Source organism: Castanea sativa, chromosome 9 (assembly GCF_040712315.1).
Source record: "Castanea sativa cultivar Marrone di Chiusa Pesio chromosome 9, ASM4071231v1".
Lineage (NCBI taxonomy): Eukaryota > Viridiplantae > Streptophyta > Magnoliopsida > Fagales > Fagaceae > Castanea > Castanea sativa.
In genome coordinates, this window is record NC_134021.1 from 10,245,666 (window position 1) to 10,265,996 (window position 20,331).

Here is a 20,331-nt window from a genome sequence, read left to right on the forward strand (position 1 = left end):
TAATTGGGTAGATCTAGGATGGTTTAAGACTTCAAGAAACATATTGTTCAAGTCAAGTGTTAAAGCCATACAAATCTGTCCAAGAAACAAGTGAAGAAGTAGTGTTTATTAAAGCTCAACAAATGTCTCAATAGAAGCCTATCTATTGAGGATTAATGTTGATGCTCGACAAAAGCTCGCCAAAATCTGTATCTATAAAGAATTATGAAATTAGAATTTCCAGATCTGATTACACGCATATTTTGAGTATTTGTGTAGGGTTTTTTTTCTCACAACTCTAGACATATATAAGGATTATTTTAAGGGTTGTGGCACTTGTTGTTACATGCATATTGTAACTGGAGACAGAAATTTCTCTAGTTCATCTTTTTCTCTAGAAGCTACTGCGTCTTTACACCAAGGGTTTTCTGACCAAGGAGCTTCTTGATCTTCATGTTGATGAACTGAAGAACTTTGCATCCAACATCTTCCTCTAGTTGGTGTGTTAGTTATGTACTGGGATCCGTGCATCATTGGTTAGTCACGTACTAGGATTCGTGCATTGAAAAGAGAGATTGCAGCTACAATACAAATCCAATTGGGTATTGAGGTAAAGGTTCAACTGTAGGTTGGTATTAGGTACTGAGATTCCTTTTACTTGTAACCACTTGTTTTGATAATAGTGGATTCTCGAGAATAGTAACCTTAAATTCATTCAGTGGAGTTTTGCCTCAGAGGTTTTTTACATTCGTAAACAAACCACCATGTCAAATTTACTTTCCACTGCATTTAGTTTAATTGGTGATTTGTTTGTACTACCACGCTATTTCATGTTAAATTGACTTAATTAATTAACTTAGATAATTAATTAATTAATTTTCCAAATGGGTCAATAAATTTTTGGCCTATGACAGATGATGACAAATGAAATCGGGATCCACCCCAAGAACTTCATACGCACTCCAGGCAAAAACATCAACATTCTTTCTAAAGAAAACTAATAACTCCTCTTTCTCCTGAAGAGGCAATTGAACCCCAACTTGAAAATACTTTTCTGCATCAGTGTCAACAATCACCCTCTCAAGCTCTTCACACATTACTCCCTCATCCCCAATATCTGGGGGTCCAATTACTTCTACTAGTTGCTACAAGGTCTCTTGTTGGGTAGCCAAGGTCCCCTCTTGGGACTGATGTCTGACAACGGTGACCAAGCACTGCCTTGCCATGGCCTGACTTCCAATCAACTCCCTCGACCTGCCTCCCAAGGGGTACTTCACCTTCAGATGCAAAGTCGAAGACACAGCCCCCATAGCATGGAGCCATGGTCTTGCTAGGATAACAGTATAAGGTGAATAGGTATCCACCACAATAAAATTTACGTTGACCACTTCTGACCCTATCTAAATAAGCAACTTTATCAAGCCCTTAGGGATGACCGTCTTCCCATTAAATCTCACCAAAGGGGAATCATAGCTAGCTAAGTCCTCGGGTTTCAAATTAAGTTCATTGTATAGGTCGGGATACATGATCTCCGCCCCATTGCCTTGGTCTACCAAGACCCTTCTTACATCATACCTTCCAATTCAAAAGGTTACTACTAGGGCATCATCATGCGGTTGATAAGTTCCAACATTGTCTTTATTAGAAAAGCTTAAAGTTGGTCGAACTTCCAATCTCCCTCGCTTAGACTCAGGGACCGTGTCCTCGATATTTGGTCTTGCTATGGACATAATCCCAGAAAAGCATCCCACAATCCGACTTAGGGATGCAAGAATAACAGTTATTGGACCCAGGGAATGTCTCGAGACAGACTCCCTCTGGTATGCCGGCCCAACCTGACTTCCCTTTTAAGAAGGCTGATTCATAAACTGTCTTAGTTTTCCCACATTGACCAATTAATCCAAGTAATCACAGAGTTCTACAATCCTCGATAGTGTGCCCATGATCCTAGTGATACTGACAGTAAAGGCCCTGGTTACGCTTCGTGGGGCCACCTCCCATTTTCTTTGGCCACTTAAAGTATGACTTAGCTTTTATCTTCTTAAGAATTTAATGAACAGGCTCCTTGAACACTGTACTAACCACTTGCGCACTAAGATACCCAGTATGTCTAACAAAATCCTACTTGGTTCGATTGTTATTATATCTCTTCGACCTTAAATCTCTTCAGTCAGGAGGAGAAATCTTTGCCTTCCCCTTTCCCTTGCTGCTGATCCTCCTCGACCCATTTGTGCTCGTCAATCCAATTTATAAGCTAGCACATGCTTCGCACAAGTTTCATTCTTAACGACTTTTTCAAATCATGCTTGATGGTGAGGCCAACCTTAAATGTCCTTATTGCCACATCTTCAAAATCTCCATCTATCTCATTAAATGTTCCCAATACCTATCCGAGTAAGTTTTCAGGGTCTCACCGTCTCTCATTACCATAGATAGCAAGGAATCCAAAGGACAAGGTACCCTACTACATGTAACAAATCGGGCCCCAAAAGCCCTAATGAGCTCTTCAAAAAAGCTAATTGAGCCATCATCCAGCCCATCAAACCACCTCATCACAACAGGTCCCAAGCTAGAGGGAAAAATCTTGCACATCAAAGCTTCATTCCTAGAGTGAATAGCCATCATTTGATTGAAACAGCTGACATGCTCCACAGGGTCGGTCCTCTCGTTATAAATAGTAAAAGTAGGCTGCGAAAACCAGCGAGGGAGTTTAGCCCTATCAATTCTGCGCGTAAATGGTGATTTAAAAATTTGACGCAAAGCCTTACTCATCACATCATTCCCCATGCTCCTAGGGGTCGTGCTTTTATCCTTCTTCCAGTGATATCGCTCCTCCCTATCCAACCGTGAAGACAAAGAAAAGGATTCACTAGGTGACGTTCTAGACCTTGGTCTGTAACTGCTATCTCCACTTGAATCAGTTCTGGAGCTAAAAGGGGATGCATCTCATTGTTTACGACGTAATTTTCTACGCAAATGGTCTATTTCTAATCTGAGGTTCTGAGTCTCCTCCCCATGTGAGACATGGCTTCTAGTTCTAGAGTGACTCCTACTGGTATGAGTTGTATATACACTAGGAGTCTGATTAACTTCACGATCTCTCTTTCTTTCAAGATTAACAAACTGATCTTTACATTGCGATCCCATTAATTCTTCTTTGTTTGGTCCTAAGCCCACTATGGCTGGTTAAAACTGTAAATGCTTCCCTATTCCTCACAAACGGCGCCAATTGTAAGTACTTGAAATGAGCTCAAGCCCACCAAGAACAATGGACAATGACCCACTAAGCCTAAAATAATGTATTTGTAAGAGAATGGGTTGATCTAGGGAATGACACTACAAATAAAAATGGACCACAGTTGATAGGACTCAAGACAGTAAGATTAAAAACACAGATTAATGGATATAACTCTCCTTAGTCAAGTCCGAGGAAGAGATGTTCTTATATTTAACCCCAGTTTATGTGTATACACATTGTTCTCCTTTTTCTTTTCTATTCCTTTATTATTACATGCCCCTTTTTCATGGTGGTCACTTCTTTCTATAGTCCTGCTCCCCTTCATCCCATCATTCCACCTGTTGATCTAGTAGAAAATCCTTTAGATGCTTGTCCCATTAGGACCTCCTGGAAGCTTGGTAGGTAGCTCTGAGTTGAATTGCCATTGTTTAGGTGTCATTTCTCCATAAATGTGGACAGTTTATTTGGTGCAGTGTATTTAATGTGGCAATGACAGCCTTCTTTCTAGATATTTTATCTTTTAAGGTTGACTGAGTTTTCTGCTACTTTCCTTGAAACTTATCCTTCCATAACAGTGACCTCCCTAAACCCCTCTTGAGATGGCCCAGCTCCTCAGTAGTCAAAGTTGACCCATTACTCTTTACCTTTGTCCTCGGTCCATTGATCCAAGCCTAGCAATCTCTTTAACCGTCCTCAGGCATGGCCCATAGACCAACATGCCTACTCGGACCTCCTACCCTCACAATAACATTTTGTAGTTTTTTCATAAGTTAATTATAGATTTTATTTCTAAATATTTACTATTTTATTTCTTTATTTAATACATTATATTTATTCTGAAAGCTATATGTAAGAGCACGAAATCTAGTGGCCCAAGCCCACTTAGAATAGGGAGATAAAAGTTCCCAAATTCAGCCCAAATCAATAGATATTTGTTAAGAGAGTGGGATGAACAAGTTTGGATTTCGCCTGAGGACACAGATAGAGTATGAGGAATCAGAGGTCTAAAATATAAATGTTCAAATGAGTCTTTATAAATTTGCCCAAGGACAATGATTTTGAATTTTACAAGTACTGTTCACTCTCTTTCTCTTAGTTACTGTTCTGGCTATGACCTATTTTTCTTTGATTCTTTTCTCTGGATCCCCCCTATCTGAGAGTCCCTTTCCTTTATATACTCCATGGCCACTTGCATCTTAGCTCTCCATCTCCAATCCTCCTCAACCTCCTTAGGACACTTGTCCCTCTAGACTTCTAGTAAATGTGGTTGAAAGAGCTGATGAACTGTGAATCTACTGTTCAAGTCACTTCCTCATTAATGTAGCTGATAAAACTGTTGCCAATTATTTAATGCCGAGAAACAGGTGAGACTTTACAAGAAACTTTCCACAAAGAACCATTTAACTCCTGAGGCACCCACCTTCACCCATTATATCCCCCAAGGACGATTCGTCACTTCCCATTCTCTCCTTAGATCACCTCACTCCTCGGGTCGTAGATGCTCCTTCAAGAGGAACAATTGAAGGCTACAACGGTGCTTCTCATCTTCGGTCCTTGGGTTCCCACACTATATATATTGGTTGATTTGGATTAGTTTTTTCTTTTTAACTTTAGCTTATTTCTTTATGTATAACTTTTTGAAACCTCAATTTTTTTAAATACAACCATAATTTTTCCAATTTTCAACCAGTAAACAAGTAAGATTTAAGAAAAAAATTTGAATTTAAAAGCATTTATAGGTGGGTTAACTTTATTTGAATTTTGATGTTTAAGGTATAACATGTATACATGTTTCCTTTTCTTCTTCTGTGCAATTAATAAACTAGTAGACTATTACATTTAATTATCGGACCATAAACTTAAGGATTTAGATACTATTCTCAACTTTTATCTTTGACTCCCTCTCCCCCCCCCCCCCCTTTTATTTGTTATTGAAAAGATATAGAAAAGAAGAAGTACGGTAAATTTTGTTTTTATATGAAAAAATATGGATCGTTCTTAATTTCTTAATTAGTTGACTCAAATATAGGATGATTGGAATGACAATTCGTTTTAATATTCCAAACCTAATTGAGCTAACCATTTGCCAAATCTCGCTAAAACAAATCACTTACATAAAAATAAAAATAAAAATAAAATAAATAGAGCCATGATGGAGTGAGATTTTAAAGTAATAATTTTTCATGGAAACAAATCAAAACGTTTATAAAATAAAAATCAAAAACAATAATCTTGACGTGATTTTTGCCCTTTTTATTTTTATTATTTCTTGACTTATAGGTAGAAGGAGAGGGTGGGTACAACTTACAAGGACTTGAACTCCAAATATAAGATGATATCTATTCCTATTTCCCTTGTCTTCCGCAAGATAGAAATGAAATTCTGCTAGTAACAATTTATGAAAATTTTGTAATTAAATAGAACTGAAACGTTAGAATATTTTTCTTTTAAATTGTAAATGCGAGTTTTACTAGAAAATACATATGTATAAATAATATACAGTATATTATGCGTAGTTTACTAACAATATTATCAACTTGACGGGCATTTGTTAATCTTGTTTGGCCATATTTATGTTGAGTTGTTGACCACACATATTTTAGAAAATTATCTTGGTGTGCATCGGCAACTTATAATGTGAAATATTTGAAATAAAATTGAGATAAAAGGAAAAGAAAAAAAAAATAGTTTATTTTGAAATGTGAGAAAAAAAATACTTTCAATAAGACTTATCATTGACAAAAATAAGTTGAAAGAATATCTCTTAGCATCTCTTATCTAGCTTGGCCAAAAAAAAAAAACACCATTAAAAAAAAGCCATACTTTTAATAACGTTTTTCATTCACCATTTTTAGATTCTATTGACCTATTTTTTTAGATACTACCAAACACAGCAGTTTATCCAAATGGACACCATAGATGGGCAGTTCTAGAAATTTGTTTTCAGAAGCTGTCACTGAAAAGGAAGCCATGGCCACAATTGCTTGCAACCACCACACCCTGAAAAAATGTTTAGCAAAAACACCTATCCCCAGCAAACTCAACACTTTCAACTATTATCATACTATTTTGTGCCACCTACACGACAATATAAATATAGATAGTAAATAGGTATAGGCTCTTCAATATCTCATCAAAAGACAGGTTCTTCAAAATATAAATAGTAAAAAGAAATTTTCCATTTTTGAATCTTAAGAGTATCTAAGGTACGTACATTCCTTTTATGATTCCTTTTGCTAATTATGTCATCATACATTGTCATGGCTTTTTGCAATATATAATAACACCAATCCTTGTATCCAGGGAGACAACATAACTGGAGAGAAAAGTATTCACAAGTGAGCCCTCCTCTTATTTTTCGAGGGCTAGCTCTCTGTGAATATATAACTTACTCTCATTACGTTATTATATAATCTTTTTCATCAAAAACGAAAACTCTAATCTTTAACCACAATGGGTTTGCAAGGGTTGATGCTGTTTCTAACATTTACAGTGGTCTTGGCCTATGCCGGATCCATTGGTGGCGTTTATTCATACAATCGCCCACCTATGCGCAAAGCCCTCGTTGCTCGTCACTTGGATGAAAAAGACGGCATAGATGAGTATAAACCGCAACAGGTATTAATTAGTTTTTATTTCTGTGAAAAAAATTAACGGATACCTAAAAATATTTGGTAATAGACTATTATTAGATATTTTTATAAGAAAACAAAAAATTAATGCATATTTTTTTTTCTTCAATTTTTTTATATTTCTCATGAAAGTTGAATTAAACTTTCGTAAAATTTTCAATTAACAAATGTTTTAAGGATATAAAATTCTTATTTTTATTATGAATATGCGACCAAAAATCATGGAAACAAAATTTTGTGCCTTTTTTTTTTTTTAAATCAATAAAACTATCCTCTAATTGTGTATTTGTGGGGAATTCTCTGTTGCATGAAAAACACCCAATGGTGAATGTTTTGTTTTTATCCCAAGATAAAAGAAGTAAACTTTAGGAAATGCATACTAGTATCAATAGAAACAAATTTGTTGGCTTTCATGGGATGAGGAAGTTTGTCTACTAGTTAGGTTTAGGGCCAAAATTGGTTATTAAATTTAATCTTAATTTGATTTTCTTACTTATCACTAAGAAAGAAAGATGAGATGTTGCGAATTTCTAGTTTCGTTTGAGAAAATGTTTTCATATAAGATTTGATTCTAGAAATGATTTATTAAACTCTAATAAAATCTCTTGTGATCTTGTCATCAACATAGAGTGAGAATTTTTTATTTTTTCCCCCTTTTTTTCAACCTTAAGGCATAAGTAATTAAGTATTACTTGAAACACTTTAAGTCATTCTCGTACAAAAATTGATTGTGTATATATCGTACAATTCGTTGCGTACTCTCTCTTTTCCTTGATACAATCAAAATTTTAAAAGCAATCAATATCGATTTCATCCTTTCCATGCAAATACTAATAGTTAGTGAATGTTGATCCAGTCAAAGTGCACCGATATATGGTCGAAAGTGTCTATTATCAACATATATTGGGCCTGTAATGGTTTATACCTTCCAATAATAATGCTTTACTGCATGCAGGTGCATACATCTTTCGTTGGCCAAGACAAAATGAGGATTTCATGGATTACTAAAGCCTCAACCAAGCCAATAGTATATTTTACAGAAACTACTGGTGTATACCAGAATTCCGTACTTGGGACTTCATCTTCGTACAAATACATGACGTACAAGTCTGATCAAATTCATGAAGCAGTAATTTTTCCATTGAAACCTGATACAGTTTACTTCTACCGTTGCGGTATAAATTCCAGCAAAGAGTACACTTTAAGAACTCCCCCAGCTCAATTCCCAATAAGATTTGCTGTAGTAGGTATGTAAAAGCTGACTATACACACATTACTACCAAGAGAATGTTACACACATACGCATATATATATATATATATATATATATATATTAAGTTATAATTAGTGAGTAATTTAATTTGAAGACCTAAAGAGTTTTTACAATATAAAGTTTTAACTAATTAAAATATATTTGATAAATTACAGTAACTAACGTTTTAAACTTACGGATTTATAAAGAATGAATAGTGATTATAGAGGTTTTTTTTTTTTTAAAGATTCAAATTTCAGTTTTAGTTTTCAACTATTAAGGAACAATTTCACTAAAAGAAATTTAACCTCCTGAAAACACTTTTAGAGCCCTCCAAGATCAAAACCCTTGAGAGCTGAGACACACCCATATGTTTTCCATATATCACATTCATATATACCATTTTTACTTGATGTTCAATGTATATATAATGCAGGTGATCTTGGACAGACAAACTGGACCAACTCAACCCTCCAACATATAGCAAAATCGAACTACGACATGCTGCTATTGCCAGGGAACTTAGCATATGCCGATTTCTTACAGTATTATTGGGACTCATTTGGAACGCTTGTGGAGCCACTGGCTAGCAAGCGGCCTTGGATGGTGACCCAAGGCAACCACGAAATTGAGAAGTTCCCATTGTTTCACAAAGAAAAATTCACAGCCTATAATGCAAGATGGCGCATGCCATTCGAAGAGAGTGGCTCAGACTCAAACCTATACTATTCTTTCAATGTAGCCGGGGTTCATGTTATCATGTTGGGTTCATACACAGACTTTGATAATACTTCTGCACAGTATCATTGGTTACAGGCAGACTTGGGGAAAATTGATAGGAAGATAACTCCATGGATCGTCGCGGTTGTTCATGCACCATGGTACAATTCCAATTTCGCTCATATCGACGAGAAAGAGGAGGTTGATATGAAGGAATCCATGGAGGGCTTACTTTATAAAGCTCGCGTGGATGTTGTTTTTGCTGGACATGTAGATGCCTATGAGCGCTTTGTAAGTCCCACTTTACCCTACTTCATTGCCCATCTATGGTGCTTGACTGACTATATGCTCTATGTACAACTCAGGAAATTATTAGGTATTCTTAAAAAAATCTGCATCAAATGAAAAAATATTTTTAATTAGTTATTCTTGATAAGATAATGAAATATTTTTAATTTTTGTATTAATTGACTTGTTTCTTTTTTTCAAAAAAATAAAATGACTTCTTTATATTAATTTCAACATTCGACTGTCACCTTCATTGTGTTAATATAAGAAAAGTTTTTGTTTATATATTTTTTTATGTTCATGATGGATCCTATCAAATATTTAATTAACATGTAATTCACCATAATTATGAAAGTAAAAAATACCATATTAATTACCATACTCTAAAAATACTTAATAATTACTCATTAAGTAGTAATAGAATTCTGTGTGACTAATATGTTTTCATTTGTCATTGTTGCTTCTCTCTCAGACTCGCGTTTACAAAGATAACCCCGACATCTGTGCTCCAGTTTATATCAACGTTGGGACTGGCGGTGGAAATAGTGAAGGCCTTTCATTCACGTAAGATTCTTCATATCTTCTATATCATGGCTAACCTTGTGATCAACATAATACCGTAAAATAATGCTTATAGTACTTGTAGGAATAGGTAGTGAATTGTCTAGACTGAAGCTAACTGACCATCTCTTTTATAGCTTGGTTTTGAATTAAGCAATAGAAATACTTTATTCCAGTAGATATTTTATTTTTATTAATTTGTTACATGTGAGGAGTGAGATTACAACCCTAGTTTTTCTTATAAAAATGATCAAACAATACTACTGAATTACACGACACTCAATCTAATAGACATTGATTAAGAGTCATTTTTTCCATTTGTTTTTGGTTGAGACACCTACTCAAATAACTCGCTATTAATTGCATTTGCTTTGGTTAGATGACATTGTTAATCTGAATCATAAAATTGATGCATTTAAAATGAAAATGATTTTATACCCATAGCAAGGACAAACACTATTGTTTCATTTCATATAAAATTTAACTTCATGCTTTCTTGGTCTTATAGGTTTCAAGAGCCACAACCCGGAACATCAGTTTTCAGGGAAGCAAGCTTTGGGCATGGGGAATTCGCCGTGGTTAACTCAACCCATGCGCACTGGACATGGCGCAGAAATGATGATGATCAGGCAATTGTTAGAGACATGGTCTGGTTGATAAGCCGATCATCTGACTCAAGTTGCAGTACTTAAGTGTAGAACTAGAACCAGAATTTGAAATTTTCATGTTTTATTTACTTCAGTAGATTATAAGAAAAAAAAAAAAAAAAAAGCTAAAAATATATTAGTCATGTTTCTCCCACTAGTCATAATTCATAAATATGCATGAGACTAATTGTTTACCAGAAATAATCGCTGTTCCTGGAAACATATTTCAGTTTCTTCAAATTATTTAATGTTAAAAGCGTGATAAATAATAAATTTTCCATTCTTCTGTAGTCAAATCTAGATTGATTTTTTTTTTCCAGCTTTTTAAAAAGGAGTAAGCTAATAATTTTGACAAAATATTTGTATTCGTATGTAAGTTATACTTTTATTTATGTTGGAATCTTCAATTTTTAATGCAATATTATTTTAAAAATTTTCACTATTGAATCATAAGTTCTTATCAACATATTAAAATTTTAAATTTCATGTTAATCATATATTATTAATTTATTATCTACTCGATAAATATATGCTATACATAAAGTGTTAAATTAAAAAAATAAATACAAAGGAAGAAAAACTTGAATTGTAGAGAATTTATAGATAAGATACCGTGAAGGTATCAATTAATGAATCAACACGTGTTTACTTCTCCCATAAAAAAAAATAAAAAACTCATTTGCTTCTTAAAAAAAATCAACTCATTTGCTGGCCAAATGGGCCGCTTTTTTGTGATTGTATTGGGCTGGTGCCCTGTCGCTCTCTTGTCCCAGAGTGTTTTCCGTAAACGACGTGATGCATAGTCTTCTTTAAAGTTTAAACTACTTGTAGCCGTAGTCTTGAAATACGAAGAGTTTTTTAAAAACGACTTTTGGCTGGTGCATTTTCTTAACTTCCAAATTTAAACGACACGAAGTCTCGGTGAATCCATATGCACCCAGAGGTCTTACTCGTAAGTAATTATATCAAAAATGAAAAAATAATCACCGCCTATACCAAAAACTGATTGGTGTCTTGGTCTGATGATAAAAAGCGATCATCAGGAGAGGACGCCATAAGTTGAAACTCTCTCAAAAAAAATGAAAAAATAATAATAAATTTTTGTTATTAAAAAATTTAAATAAAAAAAAAAAAAAAAAAACTTGACTAGACGAAATTGGACCGAAGTGAACACCTTCTTTATTATTTGGTTTGAATTAAGCAATAAAAATATTTTATTATTTGTGTTACACTACTTATCATTTTTTATCGTATTAATATTTTAAACTTTTTACTATTGGGTCATAAGTTCTCATCAATAGATTAAAAACATAAAATGTTGTGTTAATTAGATATCATACGTTAGGTAATCAATAAATTTATGTTATATGTAAAATTTTGAAATGTAGAGAATTTAAAGAGTTACCATGAAGGTAGCAATGAATCAACTCATTTACTTCTCCCACAAATTTAATAAAAAAATCATTTAAAAAAAAACGGACTAGATTGGACCGAAATGGACTGAACAAGACCAAAACAAAATGGACCGAATAATATATATATATTGGCTGATGACCTAAGCTTGTATGTGAGTGTGAGAGAGTTGGAGCTGGAATCCAAGTTCACTCTCTCAAATCATCATCAGCGAATATGCCACATCACCACTGGCCTCCACCGTAACTAGTGCTGTGATTACAAGAGCTAGGGTTTCTTCCAAATTTCAATAAGCAGAGCAACTATAAACAACTAAATTTCAAGATTAACAAAAATCAAACAAATAGTTTCACAAATATGAATTTGTATTGATGAATATATGGTACAATTCTCTAAAATTACAAAAGAGCGATCTACTTGAAAGATTTGTTGATTGGAATTGCAATAATATGATTTTGATTTGAACACCAAATATCCTAAAATTTGGTTGAAGAATGGATTGAAGATCTTTTAAAATGGAATTACAACGAAACTCTAGCTATAAACTTGTTAGATATTCTCTATTCTTCATGTTCTTTGTGTGTTCTTCATGCGTACTTAGTTTTCGAAGGTTTATGGTGAAAATTCTTCAGGGCTTTGGAGGCTTAAATCTATAGATTTTTTCTTCAAAACACATGACATCATCTGATTGGCCGAAATGTGTTAATTTCCAAGATAACACATGTCAGGACTCAATTGGATTGACCATTGCCAACACATGTCGACGTGTGATTGCCTCTTGCGTAGTTTACTAACTATATTATCAACTTGATGGGCATTTGTTAATCTTGTTTGGTCGTGTTTATGTTGACCTTGCACATATCTTAGAAAACTAACTTGGTGTGCTTAGGCAACTTTTTTGTATAATGTGAAATATTTGAAATAAATTTGATACAAAAAGAAAAATATTAGTTTATTTTCAAAACGCGATAAAACATATTTTTAATAAGATTTTTTGTTGATCAAAATGAGTTAAAAGAATATCTCTTGGCATCTCTTATCTAGCTTGGCAAAAAACATCAACAAACAAAAAAACCATACTTTTAATAGCGTTTTTCATTGACCATAAATATTTTTCTATTGATCTATTTTGTAGACACCAAAAATGGCAGTACTAAAATTTCGTTTTCTGAGGCTGTCACTGTCACTGAAAAGGAAGCCATGTCCAAAATTGCATGCAACAACCACACACTGACAAGATGTTTAGCAAAAAAGCCTTTACCTAGCAAACTCACCACCAACAACTATCATACTATTTTGTAGCACACACATGACAATATAAATATAAATAGTATATAGGCTCTTCAAATTCTTATCAAAAGACGAGTTCTTAAAGTTATAAACAAAAATAGTAAAATTGCTTTTCCATTTTTGAAATCTTAAGAGCATCTAAGGTACGTACATTCCTTTTATGATTCTCTATGCTAATTATGTCACCATGGATGGTTATGGTTTTGCATAATATATAATGAAACCAATCCTTGCATCAGAGGAGACAAAACATAACGGGAGAGAAAAGTGTAATCTATAACCACCATGGATTTGCGAGGGTTTAGGCTGTTTCTAACAGTTGCAGTGGCCTTGGCCTTTGCCGAATCCATTGGTGGCGTTTATTCATACACTCGCCCACCTATGCGTAAAAACATAGTTGATCGTCACTTGGACGAAGAACCAACTCCAATTGATGATTATGCTCCACAACAGGTATCAATTAGTTTTATATATATATATGGAAACTCTTGTTTTCTGTATGAATCTGTTTCTGAAATTTGTGCTACTTGTTTTATCAATAAAACTATACTCTAATTATGTATTTACGGGGAATTTTCTTTTGCGTGAAATACAGCCAATGATGAATGTTTTGTTTTTATCCAAGATTATTAAAAAAAAAAAAAAAAATAGGAAGGAAAGCTTCATGTTGAATCCTAACCATTAGGAAATGCATACTAGTTTTAATAGCAGCTTAATTTGTTGACTTTCATGGGATGAGGAAGTTTGTCTACGAGTTAGGTTTGGGGCCAAAAAACCAGTTATTAAATTTAAACTTACTTTGATTTTCGTACTTATCACTAAGACCGAAAGATGAGATGTTTAACGTCATGTGTAGTAAGAATTTCTAGTTTCATATATGATTTGATTCCAGAAATGATTGGTTAAACTCTTAAGAAAATCTCTTGTGATCAACTTAGAGCCAGATTTCTTTTTTTCAACCTTAAGGCTCTAAGTATTAGTACTTGAAACGCCTTAAATCATTCTCTTACAAAAAATTGATTGTGTAATAATAGTCCAAAGTGTCTACGATCAACATATATATATTGGGCTTATAATGGTTTATATATACCTTCCAATAATAATGTGTTACTGCATGCAGGTGCATATATCTTCAGTTGGCCAAGACAAAATGAGGATTACATGGATTACTAAAGCCTCAACCAAGCCAATAGTATATTTTACAGAAACTGCTGGTGTATACCAGAATTCCGTACTTGGGACTTCATCTTCGTACAATTACATGACGTACAAGTCTGATGAAATTCATGAAGCAGTAATTTCTCCATTGAAACCTGATACACATTACTTCTACCGTTGCGGCGAAAATTCCACCAAAGAGTACTTTTTAAAAACTCCCCCAGCTGAATTCCCAATTAAATTTGCTGTTTCAGGTATGTAAAAGCTATCTATACACATGTTAATACCAAGAGAATGTGACATTCATATATATATTAATGAACATTAGGTTATAATTAGTGAGTAATTTATTTTGAAGACCATGTGTCTTTTCGGCATTACTATAGGAAGTATAATTTTAAGAGTAGAGTTTTGATTAAAAAGTTTTTACCATATTAAGTTTTAACTAATTAAAACAGTTTTTAGCATTTTTAGTATTTGACAAATTGCAGTAAGCAAAGTTTTAAATTTATGGAATTATAAAGGATTAATAGTGGTTCATTGTGATTTGCTCTTAATGTGATGCATATTACGATTATGTAATATTAAGGTTTTTGGTTTATTTTATTTTTCTAACATTACCATAATCTAAAATTACAAAATATATCACATCATCTTTTTAAATAATATAAGATTGTATTTTTGTACAGAGATTACATTAATATAAAATTATAATAATGTAATATTACGTGTAATGTAAGGAAAGAAACGACCTCTCCGAGAGTTGAGACGCCCGTATGTTTTCCATATTTCATATTCATACCATTTTACTTAATTTTCAATGCATACATAATGCAGGTGATCTTGGACAGACAGAATGGACCAACTCAACCCTCCAACACATATCACAATCGAACTACGACATGCTGCTATTGCCAGGGGACTTAGCATATGCCGATTTCTTACAGTCTCTTTGGGACTCATTTGGAAGGCTTGTGGAGCCACTGGCTAGCAAGCGGCCTTGGATGGTGACCCAAGGCAACCACGAAGTTGAGAAGTTCCCCTTGTTTCACAAAGAACCCTTCACAGCCTATAATGCAAGATGGCGCATGCCGTTCGAAGAGAGTGGCTCAACCACAAACCTATACTATTCTTTCGATGTAGCTGGGGTACATGTTATCATGTTGGGTTCATACACAGACTTTGATTTTGAATCTCCACAGTATAAATGGTTAGAGGCAGACTTGCGGAAAGTTGATAGGAAGGTAACTCCATGGACTGTAGTGATTATTCATGCACCATGGTACAATTCCAATACTGCTCATCAAGGAGAGAAAGAGTCGGATGACATGAAGAAATCCATGGAAGTGTTAATTTTTCTAGCTCGCGTAGATATTGTTTTTGCTGGACATGTACATGCCTATGAGCGCTTTGTAAGTCCTACTTTACCCTACTTCATTGCCATCTGTTAAATTTAGTTTTGTCTGCTTGACTGACCATGCTATATGTACAACTCAGGAAAATTATTGGGTATTCTTAATAAAAAATAAAAAAAACTGCATCTAATAAAAACAAATCACTTAATAAGATTATTATGAAAAATCCACCTTGAATGAGAAAGGAAAAAAACACAACTTTAGAAATATCTAACAATTACTTACTTGTTTCAATGGAAAACTTTGTATGAAGATGATTTTTCGCATTTTTCTATATTTGGTAGTATTAGAAAAAACTGGATAAAATAAAAAAAATTATTTCTTAACTTTCTTTATTTAACTTAGTATGAGATAGAGTTGTTTTCGGCAACAAAAAAAAATCTAGAATACAATACTATTATCTTAAATTAAGCTAAGTAAGGAAAATAGCTCTATCTAACACACTAAACTAAAAGAGAAAAGTTAAAAAATAGTTTTTCAACTTATTTTGAGGTTACTACCAAACGTTTGTAAGAAAATGATATAGTTTACTACAAAATACTCTTTGAGAAATGATTTATTTTCCAAAAAAATGCTAGTGTCAAAACAAACAGTAGTAGTAGTAATAGTAGTAGTAGAATTTTGTGTGACTAGCTAATATGTTTCCATTTGTCATTGTTGCTTCTCTCTCAGACTCGCGTTTACAATGGGAACCAGGACAATTGTGCTCCAGTTTATATCAACATTGGGGATGGTGGAAATCGTGAAGGCCTTGCCACCTCGTAAGATAATTTATATCTGCTACAACCTTGTGATCAACTTAATACCGTACAATCGTGCTTATATTACTTGTAGCAATTGGTAGTGAATGGTTTAGATTGAAGCTAACTAACATCTTTTTTATCGCTTGGTTTTAAATTAAGCAATAAAAATACTTTATTGCTTATATTTTATTTTTATTAATTTGCTACAACTAGTGAGTAGTGAAATTATAACCTTAGTTTTTCTTATGGAAGAAATAAGGAGATACTACTAAATTACACGATGCTCGGTCCAATCGATATTAATTAGGAGTCATTTGTTCCATTTATTTTTGTCTCTACTCAATTAAATCACTATTGCATTTGCTTTGGTTAGATGAAATGGTTAATATGAATCATAAAATATGGATTCATTTAAAATGAAAATGATTTGTATACCCATAGCAAGGACAAACACTACTGTTTCATTTAATTTAACTTCATGCATTCTTGGTCTTACAGGTATGAAAATCCAAAACCCAGCATATCCGTTTTTAGGGAGGCAAGCTTTGGGCATGGGGAACTCGACGTGGTTAACGCAACCCATGCGCTCTGGACATGGCACAGAAATCAAGATGATCAGCCGATTGTTAGTGACTCAGTCTGGTTGAGAAGCCATTCATCTAACCCCATTTGCACTTGAAGAGTAAAACAAAAGTGTGAAAAAGTTGTGTTTCATTTACTTCAATAAAATAGAGAAAAAGAAATGCGCTTGAAATAGTAATAGGTATTGTAATGTAATAATTGTTCTTATAGTTTAACTATTCAATAAACATTATAATATAATAGTTATTCTGTTGAATATATTTTCACAATTTACTTTTGTAATAAAGAAAAAAGAACAATACACAAATCTAAGAATAAGTAATAACATAAATAAATGTAATAGGCAAAGGCAATTAACAAATATTGAAAATATATATAAAAAGAAATCTGCAAAATAATTAACAACTCACAGACCAAATGCGTGAAGGATGAACAATTCAGATCAAGTCTTGTGTTTGACACAATCTCTTTAAAGTATATTTCACCCCACACAATCACTGTGGTGCTTTGAGACTCACGACCGTCTGCCTCCTAGGATAAAATGATCTATAGTACGAAAACAAAGCACACAAGGTCGTGCTCTGCGAACTACTCAATATCTCTTTATCTTCCTTTGACACAAAATGAAATGCACAAAATATTCTCACTGTGAGAGTTTTCTAAAAAGGTTGTTTTTATGAATGAGGAACTATAAAAAATTATACGTTACTGAACAGACACTTTGTTTCAGTAATAACTGTTGTGCACAGACTAATTGACTCAAAAACTTAAAATAAAAAAATATTAATTTAGACAAGTAGGCTCAGTCCAAATATGCCAAAAGCCCAACCCAAAGTCCAACTCATAAGCATATAAACTCATATATTATCTCTTTCTTTTCCTATGTGGGACTCAAAATTTTTACCACTTATAATAATATCTGCAAGTGAACATAGAAATCATCAATTTCTTATTCACTTCATGTTATTTTTTCAACAATCCCCCACATGAATAGAAATTGATAAACACAATGCAAATGATGATGCAAACACACAGAGAGTAGAAGAAAAGTTACTGTATCGAGAAATAGCTTGTGGTTTTGAACTTTCATTTGTGAAAGACTATTGGATATACTAGCTAACCAGTGAACATGATGTCTTGAACTGTTCAGCCGTTTGTGTATACCAAGACAATAGAATTCACATAGCTCCTTTTCATACATATTTCGTTCTTATAGTTGTGTTCATTTCGGCCCTAAACGTATCCTGGTAAATTTATAAAGTGCTTTAGAGAATTCAGCCTTAAAACTCTCATGGAAGCGGCCCACTTCACACTCATATAGGTGATTCTTATCAAGAGTATCCTGCTATACACCACTCGGAATTCCAAGATATAAGAATCACTAAAAACAAAGCTTACCCTAAACATCGCTTACATGCATCACTATTTCATCATAGGAATGGGAGGGAGATGTTATCTCTATATTGATAAAACTAGTCTCTATGATTCGGTTGTCTCTTTCAACCTAGATCTTAGAATCTCCAGTCAACTAGGTTGGGTTACCATCCCGGAGACTTTCAAGTAATAAGTTTTAACCCCATTCCCCTCAATGAGCATTTTACTTGCTCTCTACTCAAACATTTGGCTAACAGATCCACTATATTCTCTTTCAACTATATGAAGTCAATGGAAATAATTCCATTAGAGAGCAATTGCCTCACGGTATTATGTCTTCGACAAATATTTCAAGACTTACCGTTGTACATATGACTCTATGGCCTATTGTGGAAACGGCCACGTGACGCTTCTCTGGAGAGGTTTTTTTAAGGAAAAGAAATGTTTGATTTTGGAAGTATATTTTTTTTTACTAAGAAAATCATGAGTCTGAAAAAAAGTTGAGGAGTCGCCACTTATTTTATTTTTTACTTTTTCAAGGGAAAACAAAACAAGAAATAAAAACCCTTTCTTTTTTATTTGATTGACTCAATAGATAAGAAAAACGGTCTACGTCCACCAAAGACAAATTTGGGGGTCAAATTACGCCGTGGGAAGGTATGAGGCACCCACGCACGCCCGATATGTCTACCGGCATCTACTAAATAAGTAAGGACTATTTGATGTTCAATTAATTGTTCAATAGGCACAATATTATTAACCAAATTCATTACACCAAATCAAGCAAGTAGTTGATTTTATGGCATGGTGGCCTAGAGCTAGATCATAACATAAGATAACGATAAATAAAAAGAAGCGGCAAGTTAATAACAAAACAAAATGATGACCAAGAAATTAACAAGCATGTTAAGAAATTGATATAACAACTACTATAAAAAACATGTGTAAGCTTAAACTCTTTCAAAATATAATCTGAGCAATATGAGAACATTTCATTTTTAGGAAACTAGAAGGATTATAATTTTTTAAAGAAAAGAGTGGGGCTAAATCTGATTAGCTTGTGGCTTAGTTTTGATTTGAAGTAAAAGAAAAAATTTTATTTTTATTTCTATTTGTGGAAGCCGAAAACATAGACTTGATAAAAAAAACAAAGTGTATTTTTATTCTTGTTTGTAGAAACCGAAATCAAGGACTGCTTTGACCTGAAGTAAGAAATAAAGTATGTTTTTTTTTTATTGTTTGTGAAACTCGAAATCAAATATTTGCTTTTGCCTTGAATTAAAACATAAAGTATATATTTTTTATATTGTTTGTAGAAACCGAAATAGTGGAAGTTGTTGGGAAAATCATGGGTCTAGGCAACTTGTAGAGATTAGCTACGGTGAAAGAAAAAATAATAAAAAATAGAAATAAGAACCTATGTCCTCATCCCAAGCCACCAATGCACGGTCCATCTTTTAAGAAATCACATGCTTACAAGATTTAAACCCACTCTTCCTTTTAGCTTTCTTTTATTACAACCAATTTTTGCTCTTTGTTCACAAGGCAGCCAAGCTTCAACTTTAACATTCAGACTGAAAATGAAACACCCAGTAGAACAAAACAACTGAAACACACAAGAATAGAGAATGGGAGGGTTGAAAACATACACAGAACCCTTGGACAAGTTTGACGGCGACTCGCCTGAGACAAACGGTGTTCTCTGATGGATGGTCCTCCCCACCACATGACGCTCGACCGGCGACAGTTGACGGAGAGGTGCTGAAAAATCCGTGTACAGTGTGGGGTTCGTCCCCCCTCAGGACCGGATTTTCTCCCAAGAAATCTCAATCTCTCAATGTTTTTTTTTTTGTTTTTTTTTTTAAAGCTTTTTTTTTTTTTTGAAGATTAGAATGCAAAGAGGTGTGATCAAAATGAGTTTTTGAAATGAGGAAAAAAATGGGTCTCTTCTAGTTCTAGAATCCAGTGGAAAACAAAAAAAAAAAAAAAGTGGTCTCCGTCCCCTTGTTTTCCTTTCTTTCTTTTTTCACTCTCTGTTC

General features: G+C 33.7%; 2 protein-coding genes across 2 annotated transcripts; both read left to right on the top strand.

Moving 5' to 3' along the window:
- The first annotated feature begins 6,670 nt into the window (after nt 1-6,670).
- Nucleotides 6,671-10,362, top strand: LOC142608724 (putative purple acid phosphatase 20). The gene is made up of 5 exons (XM_075780414.1): nt 6,671-6,835; nt 7,805-8,096; nt 8,538-9,112; nt 9,582-9,673; nt 10,179-10,362. Exons 1-5 carry the CDS (start codon nt 6,671-6,673, stop codon nt 10,360-10,362), a joined length of 1,308 nt encoding a protein of 435 aa, XP_075636529.1.
- A 2,943-nt stretch (nt 10,363-13,305) lies between these two features.
- On the top strand, nt 13,306-17,015 carry LOC142608725 (putative purple acid phosphatase 20). Its single transcript, XM_075780415.1, has 5 exons — nt 13,306-13,473; nt 14,141-14,432; nt 15,016-15,590; nt 16,266-16,354; nt 16,835-17,015. The coding sequence occupies exons 1-5, from the start codon at nt 13,306-13,308 to the stop codon at nt 17,013-17,015; spliced, it is 1,305 nt and encodes a 434-aa protein (XP_075636530.1).
- The last annotated feature ends 3,316 nt before the right edge of the window (nt 17,016-20,331 follow it).

Excerpts from the sequence above, each read along its gene's own strand:
- LOC142608724 (XM_075780414.1), top strand. The coding sequence starts at position 6,671 with ATGGGTTTGCAAGGGTTGATGCTGTTTCTAACATTTACAGTGGTCTTG. Across the intron at positions 6,836-7,804 it reads ATGAGTATAAACCGCAACAG|GTGCATACATCTTTCGTTGG; the intron begins GTATTAATTAGT and ends TACTGCATGCAG. Across the intron at positions 9,674-10,178 it reads AGTGAAGGCCTTTCATTCAC|GTTTCAAGAGCCACAACCCG; the intron begins GTAAGATTCTTC and ends TTGGTCTTATAG.
- LOC142608725 (XM_075780415.1), top strand. The coding sequence starts at position 13,306 with ATGGATTTGCGAGGGTTTAGGCTGTTTCTAACAGTTGCAGTGGCCTTG. Across the intron at positions 13,474-14,140 it reads ATGATTATGCTCCACAACAG|GTGCATATATCTTCAGTTGG; the intron begins GTATCAATTAGT and ends TACTGCATGCAG. Across the intron at positions 14,433-15,015 it reads AATTAAATTTGCTGTTTCAG|GTGATCTTGGACAGACAGAA; the intron begins GTATGTAAAAGC and ends TACATAATGCAG.